The sequence below is a fragment of the Nicotiana tabacum genome, chromosome 12, assembly GCF_000715075.1.
Source record: "Nicotiana tabacum cultivar K326 chromosome 12, ASM71507v2, whole genome shotgun sequence".
In the NCBI taxonomy this organism is placed as follows: domain Eukaryota; kingdom Viridiplantae; phylum Streptophyta; class Magnoliopsida; order Solanales; family Solanaceae; genus Nicotiana; species Nicotiana tabacum.
Genome location: NC_134091.1, coordinates 11,745,858 through 11,766,382, shown reverse-complemented (window position 1 = coordinate 11,766,382; position 20,525 = coordinate 11,745,858). Strand labels below are relative to the sequence as shown.

Sequence of the window (20,525 nt, the reverse complement as noted above, 5' to 3'; positions counted from 1 at the left end):
TAAGTTCAGTGGCGAGACTCAAGGAGGGGAAGGGGAGGTGAGGCTGGACTCGCAGGTCATCCCTAGGAGAGGGAGTTTTAAGTACCTTGGGTCTATTATTCAGGGGGATGGGGAGATTGATGAAGATGTCACATATCGTATTAGGGCGGGATCGATGAAATGGAGACTCGCTTAAGGTGTTTTGTGCGATAAGAAGGTGCTACCAAAACTTAAGGGTAAGTTCTACAGAGTGGTAGTCAGACCAATAATGTTGTGTGGGGCTGAGTATTGGCCAGTCAAGATCACTCATGTCCAGAAGATGAATGTAGTAGAGATGAGGATGTTGAGATGGATGTGCGGGCACACCAGGTTAGATATGATCAGAAATGAGGTTATTCGCGACAAGGTGGGTGTGGCCCCTATTGAGGACAAGATGCGGGAAGCGCGGCTTAGGTGGTTTGGTCATGTGAGGATGAGGAGCACAGACGCCCCGGTGAGGAGGTGTGAGAGGTTGACATTGGAGGGCCTACAGAGAGGTAGGCCAAAGAAGAGGTGGGGAGAGGTGATTAGGCAAGACATGGCTTAGCTTCAGCTGACCGATAACATGACCCTTGATATGAAGGTATGGAGGTCGAGGATTAGGGTAGTAGAGTAGGTAGTCTAGAGTGTTCATAACAGTAGTATTGGCACACAGTCTTGCTTTCTGTTGGTAGTAGGTTTTTATACCTAACCGTTATTTTCTTTCATTGTTGATCACCTTACTGTCTTGTTATTTTTATTCTACTTTTATATGGCTTTTTGGTACTGTCCCTTCTTTTCTATATTTTCATTAATGTGTTACTTATACTTTCCTGAGCCGAGGGTCTATTGGAAATAAACTCTCTATCCTCACAAGGTAGGGGTAAGGTCTGCGTACACACTACCTTCCCCTGACCCCACAATGTGAGATAATACTGGGTATGTTATTGTTGTTGTTGATCATAAGAAACGATGACTATTATTTGTTAGGTCATTTTTTATGGGCTTGCAATTTTTTTAGGAGATTCAGGGTCGTTCGCCTGAATTCATGCATATAGCTTTGACTATAACATTGGAAAATCTAGGAATCGTCTTGAATTCCTTTTTTATGGTACTAAAACGCCACAAAAAAAGGAACGGTCATGGCTAATCGATGACTATTGTTTATTAGGTCATTTTTACGGGCTCGCAAAATTTTAGGATATTCGGGGTAGGTCGCCCGAATTCATGCATATAGTGTGGACTAGAACACGAAAATCTAGGAATCGTCATGAATTTATATTTTATGGCCCTAAAATGCCTAAAACATAAGGAACGATCAAGGAAAAATAATGACTATTATTCATTTGGTCGTTTTTTACGAATCCGCAGAATTTAAGGCGATTTGGGGCCAGTCGCCCAAATTCATGCAAATGACGTATACTATAGCACACGAAAATTTGGGAATCGTCATGAATTCCTGTTTTATGGCTCTAAAACGCCAAAAAATAGGGATTATTTATGAAAAAGCGATTACTATTATTTATTAGGTCGTTTTTATGGGCCCGCACAGTTTTAGGATATTTGGGGTCGGTCGCCCGAATTCATGCAGATGACGTGGATTATAGCATACTAAATCTTGGAATCATGTTGAATTCCTGTTTTATGGCCCTAAAATATCAAAAAAAATAGGAACGGTCGTGACAGAGCGATGACTATTGGTCATTAACTCATTTTTATGGGCCCACATAATTTTAGAAGATCCGGGGTCGTTCGTCCGAACACATGCAGGTGACGTGGACTATAGCACAGAAAAATCTAGAAATCATACTGAATTCCTTTTTTATGGCTCTAAAATGCTAAAAACGAGGAACGGCCATGGCGAAGCGATGACTATTATTCATTAGTTCATTTTTATGAACCTGTATAATTTTAGGAGATTTAGGGTCGTTCGCCAGAATTCATGCAGATGGCGTGGACTACAACACATAAAAATTTAGGAATCGTCCTGAATATCCTTTTTATGGCCCTAAAATGCCAATAAACGAGAAACGGTCATGGTGAAACGATAACTATTGTTCATTGGGTTATTTTTGATGGGCCCGCAAGATTCGGGGTCGTTCGCTTGAATTCATGCAGATGGCGTGGACTATAACACAAGAAAATCTAGGAATCGTCTTGAATTCCTTTTTTATGGCCCTAATACGCCAAAAAATGAGGAACGATCCTGGCAAATTGATGATTATTGTTCATTAGGTCATTTTATGGGCTCGCAAAATTTTAGGAGATTCGGGGCATGCCGCCCGAATTCATGCATATGACATGGACTATAGCACACGAAAATGTGGGAATCATCATGAATTTTTGTTTTATGGCCCTAAAATGCCAAAAAATAAGGAACGGTCATAGAAAAGCGATGGCCATCAGGTCATTTTTATGGACCCGCAAAATTTAAGGAGATTTAGGTTCAGTTGCCCAAATTCATGCAAATGACATGAACTATAGCACACGAAAATCTGGTAATTATCCTGAATTCCTGTTTTATTGCCCTAAGCGCTAAAAATGAGGATTGTTTATGGAGAGGCGATTACTATTATTCATTAGGTCATTTTTTATGGGCCCATAAAATTTAAGAATATTTGGGGCCGGTCGCCCGAATTCATGCAGATATCGTGGATTATAGCACACGAAAATCAAGGAATCGTCATGTTTTCCTATTTTGTGGCCCTAAAACGCAAAAACACGAGGAAAGGTAATGACGAAGCGATGACTATTATTTCATAGGTCATTTTTGTAGGGTCCACAAAATTTTAGGAGATTCGAGGTCGGTCACCCCAATCCATGCAGATGACGTGGACTATAGCACACAAAAACCTGTGAATCGTCTTGAATTCCTGTTTTATGGCCCTAAAACGCCAAAAAACGAGGAACAATCATGGAAAATCGATGACTATTATTCATTAGGTCATTTTTTATGGGCTCGTAAAATTTTAGGAGATTTAGGGACGTTAACCAGAATTCATGCAGATGGCGTGGACTACAACACATAAAAATTTAGGAATCGTCCCGAATTCCCCTTTTATGGCCTTAAAATGACAAAAAATGAGGAACGATCATAGCGAAACGATGATTATTGTTCATTAAATCATTTTATGGGCACGTAAAATTTTGGAAATTCGGAGTCGGGTGCCCGAATTCATGCAGATGGTGTGTACTATAGCACACGAAAATCTGGGAATCATCATAAATTCCTGTTTTATGGCCCTAAAATATCAAAAAGGAGGAATGTCCATGGCGATGATTATTCATTAGGTTGTTTTGAATGGGCCCGCAAGTTTTAGGAGATTCGGGGTCGGTTGTCCGAATTCATGCAGATGATGTAGACTATAGCATATTAAATGTGGGAATCGTCTTGAATTCCTGTTTTATGGTCCTACAAAGCCAAAAAATAAGGAACGTTCATGGCGAAGCGATGACTATTGTTCATTAGATTATTTTTATGGGCCCACAAATTTTAAGTCAGAGCCGATCACTCTAATTCATATAGATGGCGTGGACGATAGCACATGAAAATCTAGGAATCGTCCTAAATTCCTGTTTTAAGGCTCTAATACGCCAAAAAATAAGGAACGGTGATGTCGAAGCGACGACTATTTTTCATTGGTTCATTTTTATGGGCCCACAAAATATAAGGAAATTCGGGGTCGGTCGCAAATTCATACAGATGGTGTGGACTATAGCACATGTTAATCTGGGAATCATCCTAAATTGTTGTTGTATGGCCCTAAAATGCCAAAAAGTAAGGAGCGGTCATGGCGAAGCTATGACTATTGTTTATTAGGTCGTTTTTATGGGCCCGTAAAATTTTAGGAGATTTGAGGTTGGTCGCCCGAATTCATGCAGATGACGTGGATTATTACACGCGAAAATTTGGGAATCGTCCTAAATTCCTATTTTATGGTCCTAAAACGCTAAAAAACGAGGAACGATCATGGCGATTCGATGACTGTTGTTTATTAAGTTATTTTTGACGGGCTCGCAAATTTTAAGAGATTCGCGCCCGGTCACCCGTATTCATGCAGGTGGCGTAAACTATAGCGTACGAAAATCTGGGAATCATCCTGAATTTCTATTTTATGGCCCTAAAATGCCAAAAATGAGGAACGGTCATGACGATGACTATTATTCATTGGGCCTGCAAAATTTAGGATATTCGGGACTGGTCGATTGAATTCATGCAGATGGCGTGGACTATAACATATAAAAATCTGGAAATCGTGCCGAATTTCTGTTTTATGGCCCTAAAACACCAAAAAAATAAAGAACGATCATGGCGAAGTGATGACTAATGTTTGTTAGGTCATATTTTATGGGCCGACAAAATTTAAGGAGATTTGGGACTGGTCGCCTGAAATCATGCAGATGACGTGGACTATAACACACGAAAATCTAGAAATTATTTTGAATTCCTGTTTTATGGCCCTAAAATGCCAAAAATAAGGAACGGTCATGGCGAAGTGATGATTATTATTCATTAGGTCATTTTTTATGGGTCCGCAAAATTTTAGAAGATTCGAGGCCGAATACAAAAATTCATGCAGATAACGTGGGTTATAGGACACGAAAATATAAAAATCGTCTTAAATTCCTGTTTTATAGTTAAAGGCAAGATGGCTTGGTAAGTAGACATCAACTATAAGTTCATTCTCTTTTTTTTTTCCCTCTCCTTTTTAATCACGATTTTGTTAGATCATACTACAAGTTAAGTAGAAGGCTAGATTATATCCCTGGTGTAGTTAGGAATACGTTTTGGGGACTGTACAAGTAAAGCTGACCAAGTTGAGCCTCAAAACTCACAAAATATTCTTCCCGCGACTAACAACGGAACCAAAATTTCCATTAAGGGAGTCAATAAAAAGAAGTAAATCAAGAAAGAAGCTAAAAGGTATATATATATATATATATATATATATATATATATATATATATATATATATATATATATATATATATAAAATTTTCTGATAAAATAATGTCGATCCTTGAATTATATAGAATGTCACTTCTTATATACATGCGGCTCCACCACTGCAACTCAAACTTTGTCCATTCTGAGAGAAAATACGTTCTCCCATATATTGATTTATTCAATATTTCCCTACTATTTTACTAAAATCTATGAGAAAACTTAATAACTTTACAAAATTTAGCCATAATAAGAAATAAAAAGTTGTTATGTTAATTACATGTAGTTTTATATGTAATTGAAGCACATTCCTACTCATCATTTTAGAATAAAATAAATATAAAATTATTTTCAGTAGTTAATTTTACGAGAAACCCGATAAGGAATCCGCCCACCTATGATTCCAGAAGTATTTCTTGTAAATTTAAACGTGCAAGAGAAAATAATCTTTTCGTTTAAGTATTGGTAAGTGTGGATTTAAACATTTATTAGTACCTTCTTGTTTTAGTTTTAGTCTAAAAGTGTTGATTTTTGTCTCCAAATCTAATGAAATTGTTTGAATTGCAGGTGCACTGGAGAATGTGATCTCAATAAAAAAATATATCTCAAAGAGGAGATGTTCCAACTAAGATCAGCAGAGAGGAAGTGTGCAAAGAACAGTGTGGTCCGCAGAATTCTATATGTGGCTGCAAAAACAAATGCAGCCCGCAGAAAATGAAATGCGGCCGCAGACGAAGATCTGGAGCTTAGGGGAATTTCGGCAGAAGTGCTATCCGCAAACCAAAAAGCACGGTCACACTTGGTCCGCAAAACAGGTTCGCACTAACGATCCTGAAAGATTGGAGAAGATGCAACCGAACAAAGTCTGAAGCCTCTTCAAAGTGCGTCCTCAGAACTCATCCAACTGAAAGCACTCGCATCAATAACCTAGCAAAGTGCGGACCATATATATAGTGCGGCCGCAAAATCCTCCGAAGGGTATTTTTGTTAGGAATTTAGAAGCACTATAAATAGACGTGAAACACCTTTTTAGGACATCTCTTTGTATTGTAGCATCGACTGGTAGTTATTTTTCTTCTTTTCATTTTTCTATGTCCATTGCTATGCGTAGCTAGATTTTATAATGGTTGTGCTCCAACCCTACTGTGTAATATGTGTTTAATATTAATGCTTGCTATTGATTGAGTTAATGTTATTTAGCCTTGTTTATGCTTTATAGTTAGAATTAATGGTTGCAAAGATTGATTCATTCCTATTTGACTTTGTTCTTACTTGAGAAAGAGGAATTTAGTCTAGAAAAATTTGCTAACAAGAAATTGAACTAGTTAAAGTATCGATTAGTTTAATTAAAGGATTTGAACTAGAGATGGGGATAATCTAACTTGGACTGGTATTCAATTGTTTTGATTGTTACTTATTTGGACTTGAGAGAGCCAATTTAGGCATAATCACTCTTTAACCGAGAGGTATTGAGTGAGTACGTGTGTATTGCAAGTCATAACAAACTCCGATCTATCAAGCAAGCATAGATTTACTCTACCCATTAGGTTTACACCTAGGTTAAGGTTACAACCCTAGGCTTTTCTCTATTTGATAAAACTTCAAAAACATTTCAAACATTACTTGTTCATTAGTTAGTCAAATTTCTTAGTAGTTTAATTTAGAAGAATTGGTTCCCACTTTTGTTTGGAAGCTAAATCTAGTTATTTCGAGTTTCTCTCTTAAGTATTTACCTCAACACCTATTTTAAACTCCGGGTGGATTCGACCCCGACTCGCATTGGGTCTTTTATTATAACGATCGTTTCATATTCCTTAACTGAGGTGTGAATTGGACGTGATCAAGTATATAACTCTTTATTATTGGAAGTGTGAAAAAGGAATGAGGTGGACCTAAAATCATATTGCACCAAGTTGTCTCGAAAAATCTATAGATTCTTGGAATCGATGAAGACTTAGCTAAAGGTATGATACTATGGAAGAGAAAAATCCATATAGATTTTAAAGTGTTCTAGGATGTATCAGACCCTTGTCTAGTAGAGTCTTTCTTATCGTTGGGAAGTCGACCACGTCTATAAGTATTTATTTACTTATTTTTGATTTGTCTATCATGTGCAGTGCAAAAATCAAGAAAAAGAAAATCAGCAGATAAGTGTTTTAATTTTCGAGTTTCTTCATCCTTTTTTTCTTAATGAAGTATGTTTATTCATTTTGATTCAAGTATAGTGTGTTTAATCTGCTGATATTTGCTACAGTAAACTCCTGCTACCGCTAAGTAGCTTCTGTTTTCGTTGATTTGTTACGTTTTAGATCACAAATTAAAGACAAATTATTCGTATAGATGAGTTGTTTGCCACGTACACGTCTATATATGTACCAAGAGCTTCCCAAATGCGCTTTACGTCTTGAATTGTTCCTTTTGTTCGTTACAAAATATATTCGTTGCTTTATAATTAGGAATTTAGGGGCTTAGAATGTCAATATACATGTATATTATAATGCTCAAACTTTTATTTCTGAAATACTACGTCTAGATAGTTATATCAATTTTTGTACAATATTGTGCATTTGTCTCAATAACTTGAACTATAGTTTTTTCCACTGTGTTTTGTGTGTGTGTTTATAAGTGAGTACAGTTATAAATATGAGCTCATGGAGGGAGTGCATATCATGCCAATGCAAAAGTGTTAAACTTTTCATGAAATACACATGATATTGAGAAAAAGACTAGTGAATTCATAGACTAAATATGTATATAACGTTCCAAGAACCTTATCCAAGTCAAAATCTAACTCCAAACAATGGAGCTATCTCACCGTGCACAAAAAAACAGATAACCTATCAAAGACACAAAAAAGGTTCGCATCTAGCAACCAAAGGCAACAAATGAGTACTTGATCATAAGCCAGAAAAATATTGGACCACCTTTCTCTCTTAATAGACCACATGTGGTGGATAATTGCGCCTACCTATTTTTTAATAGGCGTATGCGGTAACGAAACCAAAAATTCTACCAAGAGGATTCACAAAAAAATAATAATGTAAAACCAATATCTAAAAAGATCACTTTATGTAGAGGGGATTCAATCATATGCAAAAGAAAATTGATTTTATCGTACGTGCACAATACAATTTTTAGAAGAAAGGGATTGAATTGGACCTCCTTCTATACTTTAGCTCTGTTATTGGGCATATGGTTAGTATACATATGCATATTATCTCTATTATTTATGAATAGGCGATTGGCCCTAAATTAGTGGTCGTGCTTTTGCACTTACTGCTCAAAAATCTACATCCACCCTTGATGATATTGTTAGGTTTGTGAACAGGTCTCTGAAAGTTGATAAGAGAATATCACACTATATTATGATGCCTTTCGGAAAATCATGTGAGCTTAGTCAAAGCTAACGATATTACACCATATTAAGAGTATATTTGAGTTGTTTTAGCCCAATAACTTGTATCAGAATATAGAGATGGTGCAAAAAAGCCGGCTTATTGTCTTTACTCATTTGCAAGCTGGTATGCTAGCTGTCTTTACCCATTTACTGTCCCGTAGCTTGGAGGCGCACACACAAGAAGAAGTTCATGGCTATCTAGATACGAAAAGCTCGTGGCTTCCTAAATAAGCCTATAAGTTTTGGTGATGGATTATGGTATACTTAGAGAGGAAGATTATTGGATGTGTGAATAAAGTTTTTCCATTTGCAAGTTTATAAGAAAAAGAAGCTATAAATAAGGTGTAATGATACTATTAATAATGTGAAGCTTTTTGGAGAAAACCGTATAAGCTTAGTCGAAAGCGGACAATATTACACTATTATATTAAGAGTATCTTTCAGCCGTCTTAGACCAACATGTTGGATCGAGTATATTTTGTTTTTTTAATTTAAAAAATTCCTAACTCGTTAAAGATACTGTTAAGAGGGGGAAAGAACCAATTAGTAGTACAAAGGCCTGAAAATTGATGGTAGTCGTGGCCTGCTTCTTTACCTTCCTTTACTTAACACAGAGAATAGCTGGACACGATTGAACTATTTTTCTCAGACGTTGGTTGTGTGTGGCTGTCTTTCCTTATCCCTAATAACAACTTTTCTCCTCTCAACACTACTCTTTGTTTCTATTATATACATTGCATGGCTTATCTCTTTAGTTCTTCCCTTCTATTAGTCACTAAAAATCAGCATAACAATGTCTAATCAAGAAAATGGTAGCTTGCCAGATTTTATACTACCTGATTCTTTGTACACTCAAACCATCAGAGAAATTCATTCAAAAATAGAGCAAAATTGGGATTCTTTGAGACAATCGGCACGTCAAACTGCAGCAGGAAGGGCACTATGGAAACATGTGATCAATGATCCATTAGCAGAGTTACTTGCAGGAGAGACATACCTGAAGAAGTTGTATGAGAAGATTAAGAAAGACATCCTCAACAGCGCTAGAGAGGTTTCTGGAGTTATCATTGCTGTTAGGACACTATGGTTTGACAAAAGAATTGAAGCAGCTCTTAATTCCTTTGATGGAGGAGGAGCACAAGTTGTCATTCTTGGAGCAGGTAAGTGATGTTTCAACATGATCTCTTGCGCTGTATAGACCTTGTGACATTTTAGATATAGAGATGTATACTTCTTGCAACTCCATGCCAATTGACTAGTTTTCATTTAGTAATTAGTAGCCAGTGGCAGGGACAAGAGGTGTCCTCCGACACAGCTTCACAACATCAAATTGGGACCGGATGTAAAGCCTTAAAATAACCAGTCCTAAATCCAAATAAACTTACAAGTCTGAAATGTGACAATACACTGATATCGCTTATGCAAAATCCTGCATACACCCCTGTTAGTAGCCAGTCACTGAACTGATCAATTGTCACTCACCCCATTACAGGAAATTAATATGTCAGTGATTCTCCAAAAGTTCTCATCCTCCTAGATCCATATACCAGCTAACGTTAACAAGATGCAACATATTCCAGCTCTGAATCTACAAAATACTAGCCATCAATTGGCAACACACTAATCTTGTCCGATGAAAAAAATTTAATCTTTCATTTAGTAGTCTTTTCATTAGGAGCAACTATGACTATGTTTAGATAAAAGAGTTCTAGAAAAAATAAGTAAACAACTAGGTAATTTGACACATCCATTAATATTAGATAAACAGAATGTTATTTAATTCCTACGAGTTATGGCCTCAATATGGAGATTGAACACTGAATGGACATAGATTGTCCACAACAAGAGGGTATGCATATTTCCCCTAGTATTTTCATTGCTCACCCCTCAGAAGCCATTCGATTTCATTTAGCAAAAATGTTATAGAGCAAACCAGTGATGTCTGTTCTTTTTCTGCAGGTATGGATACAAGGGCATATCGCTTGAGTTGCTTGAAAGACAGTAATATTTTTGAAGTTGATTTTCCCGAAGTTCTGCAAATAAAAACCACTATTTTAGAGGCAGCAGCAGAGGCAACAAACGAGCAAAACATGATGGTAAAATCATTGAACAGAGTGGCAGCTGACCTGAGAGAAAAGGACTGGCTTGAAAAGCTTCAAGAATCAGGCTTAAAGCTAAATAAGAACACAGTGTGGGTATTAGAGGGCATTCTCTACTATCTCTCGCACTCAAATGCAATGGAAGTACTGAAGATTATCGCAAATAACCGTGCCTTTGCTCATACAGTACTCTTAGCTGACTTCATGAACAAGCAATCAACCACAATGTCCAGCTCAAATTTCCATTTCTATAGTGACTATCCTGATCAGTTATTGCCATCACTAGGATTTTCTGATGTTAAACTTTCTCAAATTGGTGACCCAGATGCCCATTTTGGGCTGTTGCATGACCCACTAAATTTGTTCAACAAGTTGCGCAACTTGCCCAGGTCAGTTCAAACCCACCCAGATGATGGAACACCATGTTGTAGGTTGTATTTGCTTCAGGCTTCTGGAGAGCCACCAAATCAAACTATTTTGTGAATATTCTAATAATAGTTCACCAATAAAGTCTAACTTGCTGTTAAGATTAGAAGCACTCCTCATTGATTGTAACTGTCATCTTACCAATTAGCTATATGTGTGACCATGTCATTTAAGCTGTGATTAGTACACTTTATATGTTTTCAAGATCTAGGTGGTTCTTAAAAGGGGTTCATGATATCATGTTTCAAGCACCCTATTTCCCCTCCAACTTCTAACTCTTGCAAGAGTTTAAAAAGAGACAACAGCGCACTATTTGCCCAATCTCACATAAAGTTTGTTCTATTTCTCGAACAACATAGAATCCTTTAAAGAAGCAACTGCTATACATTGAAACATTATGTATAAAACATAAAATGAAAACATCCTTTGGCAGTATGACCAATTGGCGATTAAGAAACAGAGAAGCTCCATAAGAGTGAGCAATTTACCACCTGAAAAACACTTTCTTTGTGCAGTATTGAACTTAGTGACTACTGCCAAACTTGCAATTACCCAGTAGACAGTTAGTGATTCCAGTTCTTTGTACTATTGCTAAAAGTTGAATGTTTCATCCTGTCAGTGGAGGCAAGTTACATACTATTTGCAAATACAATTGAAGAACAGTTAGTCAGCCCTGATAAGCAAATAAGCATCAGAAGAGTATATCATACAAATCATAATTCAGTTGGAAAAGTTGATAGCCCATGTGGAAAGTGGATATATTCCATCAATGCAGTTAAGAGATTCAAATTAAATGCTAATCACTCATTTGTATAGAGTAAATCTCAAGAGTGGCTATTGTCAACTATGACAAAAACTCAGCATAACTCATAGAGTTCACTTTATGTACAAATAGCCAGTTTCTACAGATTTTACTTCTGAAATCGTCGAGCTGACTCTGACATTGAAATGTCCATGGACATGGACAATTCATTATCTTTATAAATTGTTGAAGATGAAACTCTCATATATAACAATTCTCTTTTCTTACCCTATGTACTCAATTCTCTCAGTTCTGTTTGGTGCGCTTAAAAAAGCATAATCCAACTCTCATGATACATATTCTTATCCTATGTACTCAAGTCTCTCAGTTCTGTTGGCGCATAAATAAGCATAATCCAATCCCTCTGTACATACTACTTGGTAGGTATAGGCATTCCTGAAGTTTTGCTTGCATATCATTTCCTGGACTTCACAAGAATCATCTTTACTATATCACGTTGGAAATCTAGTCCCTAAGAGGTCAATGCAGCTTAGATAACTATCATATCAATCTATTGAAGATTTGAGCAAGTTCGGCAAGAAATTCAATAGTCTAATGGTACCACTAACAAATGTTGGACAGTTTTGCCGACACAACCAAGAAGCAAATATATCTAATATTACTGTTTTTTAATAATTATGAATATAGTGCTGGAAAGGGAGAAACTGTAAAGGTATACAATGACAGGCAGTTTTGGACATAAATATGGCTTTCTACAGTGAGCACTATGTGCTCCAAGAAAGTAGAGAAAAAGTCGGAAAATTTTGTGAGAAAAAAGTTACTAATCCCATTGAATACCAAGATTTCTTTCTTCCATACAATACACATTAGCTCCAAGAGAACAACCTTCCAAGCTCTGTTATTTAGTCTTTTACTGCCATTATATAGTTACCACAAAGCCATTATCACATAGACCATCTAATTGGCTAATTGTATCATGAGGCAAGAACTAATATGAACTCAGTCCACTATATGAAGTGGGCAGAATATCTAGTAAAGTTGATGCAGGTTATGTACCTTGTAGAGCAAAGAGCATCAAACTTGTAATACCATCACTTCTTCACATAGAAAAACAATAGCAAAGTTGATTTTATGCATCATAATTTGCTTGTTCGTAATTTCAATGAAAGTGAAGATATGTCTGCTCACTATAACTGATAGCAACTGAGGTAATGTGCATTTAACAGGAGAAAATCAAAACAATGAAAGAATAAACTTGAACATTAAATGGATGTACAACCTATTTTACAATTTTTCTTTTTGCCCTTCCAAACCTAAATGAAAAGCATCTCCAAATTGGCAAATGCAGAATTCATCCTGTTCCTTCTTTGACTTGAATAAGGATTCATCAAACTTCTAGGCATTCCTTGACACCTTGCTCAAGCTTGTCCAGACAAGTGACTGTATCCATGAGAGCATTTGCGACCTTTTGCCTGTAAAAAAGTAAAGCAGGTCCATGCCATAAGACAGGGACAAAGTAAGCATGAAATATTTAACTTTGTTATCAAGTTTGTCAGTCAAATATAAATGAAAAAATTTACTTGAAAAAAACCAACTCAAGTTTTGAGAAGAAACATATACCTATTAGAAGCAACTTGCACATCAATTTCATTTGCCATGTCACTGAGAGAAGCAAAAGACCTGCACAACCATGAAATACAGAAATATTGTGTCACAAAATTTCTGTCAAATCTCTCCAGTCTAAACAAACATGTGCATACATGTCTCATCGTAATAACTCAAGACTAGCTTTTAACGTCTTCAGAGCACGTTAAATATGGCAAACAGGCAGTAAATGTACACATCCTTCGTATCCTTATAGAAACTAAATAGTAAGTAATAAGGATAGTTCCATGGAAACACATAATATGAAATTTCCCCAGCAAGATGTTTTAGCCGCCAGCAGGTACTGAGAGTAAGATAAGCTGCCAAGCTACTAGAACAAAAACATATTCCAGAACATCTGCTAATAAACAGCTAATACAACTTCCACCATGAAATGCACACAGATCAACCCGCTTCTTGAAGACAAAATACGTTTTACAGGCTACCTTATGAGATCAATAAGCTTGGTCTCAGCTGCTAACTTTACCGGGTCCTTGTCAGCAAGCAAAGAAGAAGCATTTTTCACAACCAACCGGAAAGTGCAGACCTGAGAATTAGGAATCTTCCATATCAGCCACGAAGAACATACAATACAACACAGGTCAAAAAGGTATATCAACTTAAAAAAAAGAGTGAGCAATATCACTCTTTTCTTGCATTATTATTCACTTTGTTTCCATGGTTTTTGTCTCCCTATCTTCCACATTACTCTTAACAGTTGCATTACAACAAAACACAATCTAGAAGAGAGACATATTGTTTCACGTAATAGAAATTATTAACATGTCCACACCATTAATGCACTTTAATCAATCAACCATAGCTCAACCCCAAACTAGTTGAGATCGGCCATATGAATTATCTGCAGGGACAGATGTAGCTTATCAGTTACTGGTTTGATCGAATCCATTATTTTCAACATGGAACGTGGATTGTTGATTTTCTCACTGTATGAAGCTCTATCTCACAGTTTATCCATGGAAGTAGAGAGAGGATATTTGGGAGAGAAGCTCACAGCTGTATTGATCTTAACGGAATACACATGTACATCCCTATTTATAATTAAATCCCCTAACTAACCAACTAATGGACAGCTCACATCCAGCTGTCAACTAACTATTAACAACTTAACTGCTCAATCAACTACTAATCTCAATACTCCCCCTCAAGCTGGAGGGTGTAAAATGTTGAGCACTTCTAGCTTGCCTAACAAGTATATGTGCTGAACTTTCCCAAGCCCTTTTGTCAGCAAGTCTGCCTGTTGTTCTTTAGTCCCCACATAATGTGTTTTTAGCTTCCCTTCCTTGATCTTGTCTCTTATAAAGTGACAATCAATCTCTATGTGCTTGGTTCGTTCATGAAAAATAGGATTTGCTGCAATTTGAAGTGCTGCCTTGCTATCACAAAACATGTCTACACGTTACTTGATCTGCACTCCCAATTCTGCAAATACCCCTAAGAGCCAAACTACTTCGTAAGTTGCTCCAGCTAGGCTTTTGTATTCTGCTTCAGCTGAGCTCCTCAACACAGTTTGTTGTTTCTTTGACTTCCAAGAGATCAGGGAGTCGCCAAATTTAACTAGGAATCCTGTGACTGACCTCTTAGTATTGGGACATGCTGCCCAATCTGTATCACAGAAACTAGTGAGGCTATCTGCTGCTCCACTATTCATCATTATGTCTACATATACTAACACTACCACTACGTCACCTTTTTCTCTTTTAGTAAACATAGAATAGTCATGTAAGCTTTGACAGTGTCCTGCATCAACCAAAGCCTCTGACAGTTTTATGTTCCACTGTTTTGAATCTTGCTTTAGACCATACAAGGATTTCACTAGTTTGCACACCTTTGTCTCCCCCCGTCTCCTGAAGCCTTGAGGAAGCTCCATATAAACCTCATCAAACAAATCTCCCTGTAAAAATGCATTATACACATCCATTTGAAAAATATTCCAGTTCCTTGAGGTTGCCAATGCAATGACAGACCTGACTGTCACCATTTTAGTGACTGGTGAGAATGTTTCATGATAGTCCAACCCCTCTTTTTTGCTATAACCTTCAGCAACTAGTTTTGCTTTTAACCTCTCAACTTCACCATCAGCTTTATATTTTACCTTGTATACCCATTTTGATCCAGTTGCATTTTTGCCTTTGGGAAGATCAACTATCTCCCATGTATTATTGTCATCTAGAGCCTTGATCTCCAGTTTCATAGCTTCTATCCACCTCTCATCCTTTGAAGCTTCCTGAAATGTTTGTGGTTCTATGATTGCTGAAATGTTGGCTACTAACTTCCTGCCTTGTGTAGATAGCTTGTGATAAGAAATGTAGTTTGATAGTGGATACATGATGTCCTTTTGCTTTCATGTTGTAACGTAGTCTTCAAGCCATAGTGGTGCTTTAGTAGTTCTCCCATATCTCCTCAGGTTAGTTTCTGTTAAGCCAGCATCAGGAGCTTCACCGGCTTCATTATCAGCTGTTAATACACTGTCAAACATTTCATCCATTTCTTCAACTTCTGCATTGTCAAGGTTTTCAACACGATCAGCATCAACATCAGCTTGATTAGGAACTGTATCAGATGTACTAGGAGCTGCAGTATGCACATCTGCAGGTAAACTGGGATCTGCATTTGTTGCATCTGCACAGGAATCTGCATTTGCTGCATCTGCACTGGAATCTGCATTTGCTGCATCTGCACTGGAATCTGCATTTGCTGCATCTGCACTGTGCACATCTTGATGCACATGAGTTTGTTGATTAAGTGGTTGACTGTTCTGTTGATGAGCTACCTGAGTATCAAGAGATCTCCCCCTATCAGGGGCTGCATCAAACACAAGACAAGAATCAGAAAGGAACAAGTGAGAGGAAACTTCAGGTGACTTAGCAAAGGGAAATATGTGTTCTTTGAAGACAACATCGCGGCTCACAAAAAATCTGTTGCTGCTGAGATCCAAGAGTTTGTAACCCTTTTGAGTAGTAGAATATCCTAAAAAACTGTTGCTCTTGCCCTTGCACCAAACTTGTCATTTCTGACAATAGTGGTGGCATAGCAAAGACATCCAAACACTCGCAAATGATCAAGGGATGGTGGCTTTCGATGCAGCAGTTCATGGGGTGATTTGCCCTGTAGAACCTCAGTTGGCAACCTATTGATCAAGTAGACAACCCCTCTACATATTCTCCTCAGTATCTAGTAGGAATTTGAGCTTGAAACTTCAATGCTAGAGCAATGTCTAGAATGTGCCTGTGTTTCCTCTCAGCTACCCCATTCTGTTGAGAGGTATACACACAACTGCTTTGGTGAATTATGCCATATGAATTGAACAAGTCAGTGCATACTTTGTTAAAGAACTCTGTTCCATTGTCAGTTCTAACCACCTTAAGAACAACAGAAAACTGAGTCTTTATTAATGGGAGAAACATTTTGAGTACAGTAGCAACATCACTCTTCATTTGCAACAAGTAAACCCATGTAAATCTGGTGTGATCATCTAAGATAGTAAGAAAAAAATGCTTTCTATCATGAGTAGGTGTCCTATAAGGACCCCATACATCCATGTGAATCAGTTCCAAAGGTTTATTACTAACAGTATGACTAATAGGAAACAATAACCTGCTTTGCTTTGCTAATGGGCAAATAGAACAGTCTTTATTGATAGCTACATCTAAAATTTTATCCAGTAGGAATGACATGTGCTTCATAGTCTTGATTGAAGCATGCCCCAGTCTTCGATGCCAAAGACTACTATCTACTGTTTTTCCTTGCACCACTGCACTCTTCACTAGATCCTTCACACTGCTTTGATTGTTTCTTTGCCTTACAATGTATAGACCACCTTGCTCTTTACCAATCCCCCCCCACCTTGCCAGTGAAGAGGTCCTGAAAAATGCAAAAATAAGGAAAAAACAGGGCAACACAAGAGAGGCTTTTGGTCAGCTTGGACACAGATAACAAATTGTATTTGAAATCTGGAACATATAGCACATCTTTAGCCTTCATACTTTCAAGGAACTCATCAATTCCTATGCGTGTTATATTGGAAAAAATAAGGAAAAAACAGGGCAACACAAGAGAGGCTTTTGATCAGCTTGGACACAGATAACAAATTGTATCTGAAATCTGGAACATATAGCACATCTTTAGCCTTCATACTTTCAAGGAACTCATCAATTCCTATGTGTGTTATATTGGACTTAGCTCTATTAGGTAAGTGAGCTTCTTCTTTAGAACTCAATTCACTAACATTTGTTAAGGTAATAAGTGAAGCAGTAATGTGGTGAGAAGCACCAGAATCTACAATCCACTCAGTAGTGCCTAAGTCTGCCATAAAAGATGCGGCAATACCTGCCAAATTGGCTTGAGGTGCAACAACATCCTTGTTCCCATTCAACATACCAAGGATCTGGTTGTATTGTGCTTCTCTGAAGAAGTGTCCACCTTTTGCAGATTCACCAGCAGCCTCACCTTCCACTACCTGAGATGTCCCGTCTACCACATTGTTCCCAATTGCATTATTGACAACAAACTTCTTCTTTGCCTTAAAGTCAGCCGGATAGCCAATCAACTTATAACAGTTCTCCTTCAAATGCCCCTTCATATTGCAATACTCACATTGCATATAAGGCTTATTTCCTTTGTATGGTTGTCCACGGCCTACATGCATAGCTATGGGGTCAATCTTCCCTGTTAAAGGTGGAAAAGGTTGTGACCTTTGACTCTCATCCTCTATAATCATAGCATATGCTTGATTCAAGCTGGGTTTTATTGTCTTCATGAGTATTTGCCTGCGAGCCTGCTCATATGATTCATTTAGACTACTGAGAAATTAGAGTAATCTCTGGCGCTGCAAATGCTCAATGTAGTCCCTTGACTTAGGACAATCACAGCCAGGAGAAGGAACAAGGGCATCATACTCTGTCCAAAGTTCCTTCAATTTGGTGAAATATGTTGCTACCAGTCAGTCCCCTTCGAAATTGTGGCAATCTCCCTATGTAACTGGAAAATGCACACACGATTCACCTTATCAAAACGTTCCATCAGATCCTTCCAAACCAAATGAGCATTTGATGCGTACACAATTCCACTAAGCATGTCCGGCGATACAGTGTTCATGATCCAAAACAGGACAATTGCGTTGCAGGTTTCCCAATCCTCATGCAATTTAGTCCTAAATTGATCCTTTCTACACATACCAGTCACAAACCCTAGTTTTCGCTTATCTTGGAGTGCAATTCACATTGACCTTCGCCAAAGCCCATAATTCTCAGATCCTGTTAACTTCATCGGAATTAGGATCGAACCAGTTGTATCAGAAGGATGGACGTATAATGGATGTGTGTGATCAATTTTTTCTTCGACTTCATCATCATTCGCCATTATCGCAGAACAGAGAAATCTCGTAGTGAAGAAGGAATTGAAGAATAGCTAAACACGAAATTGATTACTGAAAAAAAACCTCGCAACGAGTGTACGATCGAGTCACCGCTCTAATACCATGTTGATTTTCTCACTGTGTGAAGCTCTATCTCACAGTTTATTCATGGAAGTAGAGAGAGGACATTTAGGAGAGAAGCTCACAGTTGTATTGATCTTAACGGAATACACATGTACATCCCTATTTATAATTAAATCCCTTAACTACCAAATAACCAACTAATGGACAGCTCACATCCAACTGTCAACTAACTATTAACAATTTAACTGCTCAATCAACTACTAATCTCAATATATGTGTGTGCACGCGCGCAAAACACTAATATTTTAACAAATGATATTACTCATAATTTTAGAAGTATAATAAATTTAATGCTAAAACTTCTAAAGGTTGAACCCATCAAGTTCAAATCATGCATGTTCCTCAGATCATGTGTATGCATGAAACTCAATTCAATTTCATATTTAAAGGATTTCTAGTTGGATCTTTTTTACATTATCCATCAACCTACTACATCCTTTTCAATTAATAATTCGGGGCCGGCTATGCTTTGCAAAATTCTCAATACACAAAGTGAAACCACTTGGTTTAGAACTAAGTATCTTAGCAATTTTAAAAATAAAATATGCAGTAGCGAGTTAAATGTGATTAAGAAGTCCATCAAAATCAGCAAGAAGCCGGTAAATTATTTTTAAATCAAAAGTCAAAGCAGAGGTCAAACCTCAACTCCAGTGTTTGATTGAAACTGAACAAAAGAATTTCTCTCTTGAGGTACACAATCCCTTGCAGCAGATCTCAACAAGCTCTGAACTTCTTCAAGTTCTTTTTCACCAAAATCAGATTCAGTTCTCGCTGTCAAATATAAAGCAATTAATCCAGTTCATGAATTGCAGAAATATGAAGGAAAAAAAACAATTTCCAAACAAACAGTATGTTAGGATGTACTGAGTAAGAGATAAGCGGAGCCGAGGATGTTTCTAGAAGCATCGATTGGAGCCAAAAGGTACTTGGCAGTCTTCTTCTTTTGATCTTTTAGCCATTCTTTTGGTCCTGCTGAGAACATTTTTGCAAAATAAGCAATTCAGTTAAAATTTAGGCTAAATTTCATTGTTTTCAGATAAATTATTCTTAATTTTAGGTTGAAGAAAACTAGTGATAAGTACATATGCCGAAGGAGAGAGCGGAGGCAGGATAAGTGAGAGGAGCAATGAGTGAGAGCCAAACGACGGCGTTCCTGCGACTGAAAAGCTTGGTTTCGAGCGACGGCAGTTGTGGCTGTACAACCGGCGGCGGTTTTAGTGGTTTCGGAGAGACTGTGGTGGTGGAGGAGGACGGGATAAGGGAGATACTCGGCGGCGTCATGGTGGTGATGATGACTCTGGAAAAGCTAGGATGAGCTGACGGTTGAGGCGTAACGGTAATGATTGTTTACCCGTCCATTTACGAGCAATTGATAAAAAAGGATCTCTATGTTTAAGGATAGGTATAAAATGGTCCCTTAAAATATACTTCTGATCATTTTTTATCCTCTAAGTTTTTCAAAGTGAACCTTAGTTTTTCTTAAATTTTATTGTCCGTTAGATTTAGATTTAACAAGAATAGTGAAAAAAAGATTTAACCTAAATCACAAAGAAAGTTTCGTCAAATCCTAACAATTGAAGCATAAAAATTGTAACATACACTAAAATAGATAAAATATGATAGAGATTGCATTTCAAAAACTGCATTAAACATAAAAGTTTGTAAAAATTGCAAATATTGCACCTCCATTCCTGTTAATTTTTTTTTTGCAGTTCCCGTTAGATCGAACAATA

General features: G+C 37.3%; 2 protein-coding genes across 3 annotated transcripts; one reads left to right on the top strand and one right to left on the bottom strand.

The window, feature by feature from the left end:
• Positions 1-8,989: 8,989 nt before the first annotated feature.
• LOC107774097 (uncharacterized) lies at positions 8,990-11,650 on the top strand. Of its 2 annotated transcripts, XM_075226146.1 has the most exons (3): positions 8,990-9,499; positions 10,299-10,827; positions 11,484-11,650. In XM_075226146.1, the coding sequence occupies exons 1-3, from the start codon at positions 9,133-9,135 to the stop codon at positions 11,518-11,520; spliced, it is 933 nt and encodes a 310-aa protein (XP_075082247.1). In that variant the 5' UTR covers positions 8,990-9,132; the 3' UTR covers positions 11,521-11,650. The 2 variants fall into 2 exon arrangements, with proteins under 2 accessions (XP_075082247.1, XP_016449050.1); XM_016593564.2 differs by lacking the exon at positions 11,484-11,650 and having other exon boundaries at positions 10,299-11,098.
• Positions 11,651-12,710: 1,060 nt separating this feature from the next.
• On the bottom strand, positions 12,711-20,199 carry LOC107774098 (uncharacterized). The gene is made up of 6 exons (XM_016593565.2): positions 19,875-20,199; positions 19,657-19,764; positions 19,433-19,563; positions 13,718-13,818; positions 13,248-13,307; positions 12,711-13,099 (listed from the first exon to the last, which is right to left on the bottom strand). Exons 1-6 carry the CDS (start codon positions 20,071-20,073, stop codon positions 13,015-13,017), a joined length of 684 nt encoding a protein of 227 aa, XP_016449051.1. The 5' UTR covers positions 20,074-20,199; the 3' UTR covers positions 12,711-13,014.
• Between the last annotated feature and the right edge of the window lie 326 nt (positions 20,200-20,525).

Excerpts from the sequence above, each read along its gene's own strand:
- LOC107774097 (XM_016593564.2), top strand. The coding sequence starts at position 9,133 with ATGTCTAATCAAGAAAATGGTAGCTTGCCAGATTTTATACTACCTGAT. Across the intron at positions 9,500-10,298 it reads AGTTGTCATTCTTGGAGCAG|GTATGGATACAAGGGCATAT; the intron begins GTAAGTGATGTT and ends CTTTTTCTGCAG.
- LOC107774098 (XM_016593565.2), bottom strand. The coding sequence starts at position 20,073 with ATGACGCCGCCGAGTATCTCCCTTATCCCGTCCTCCTCCACCACCACA. Across the intron at positions 19,564-19,656 it reads CTCCGCTTATCTCTTACTCA|CGAGAACTGAATCTGATTTT; the intron begins GTACATCCTAAC and ends TATATTTGACAG. Across the intron at positions 13,819-19,432 it reads AATCAAACACTGGAGTTGAG|GTCTGCACTTTCCGGTTGGT; the intron begins GTTTGACCTCTG and ends CCTAATTCTCAG.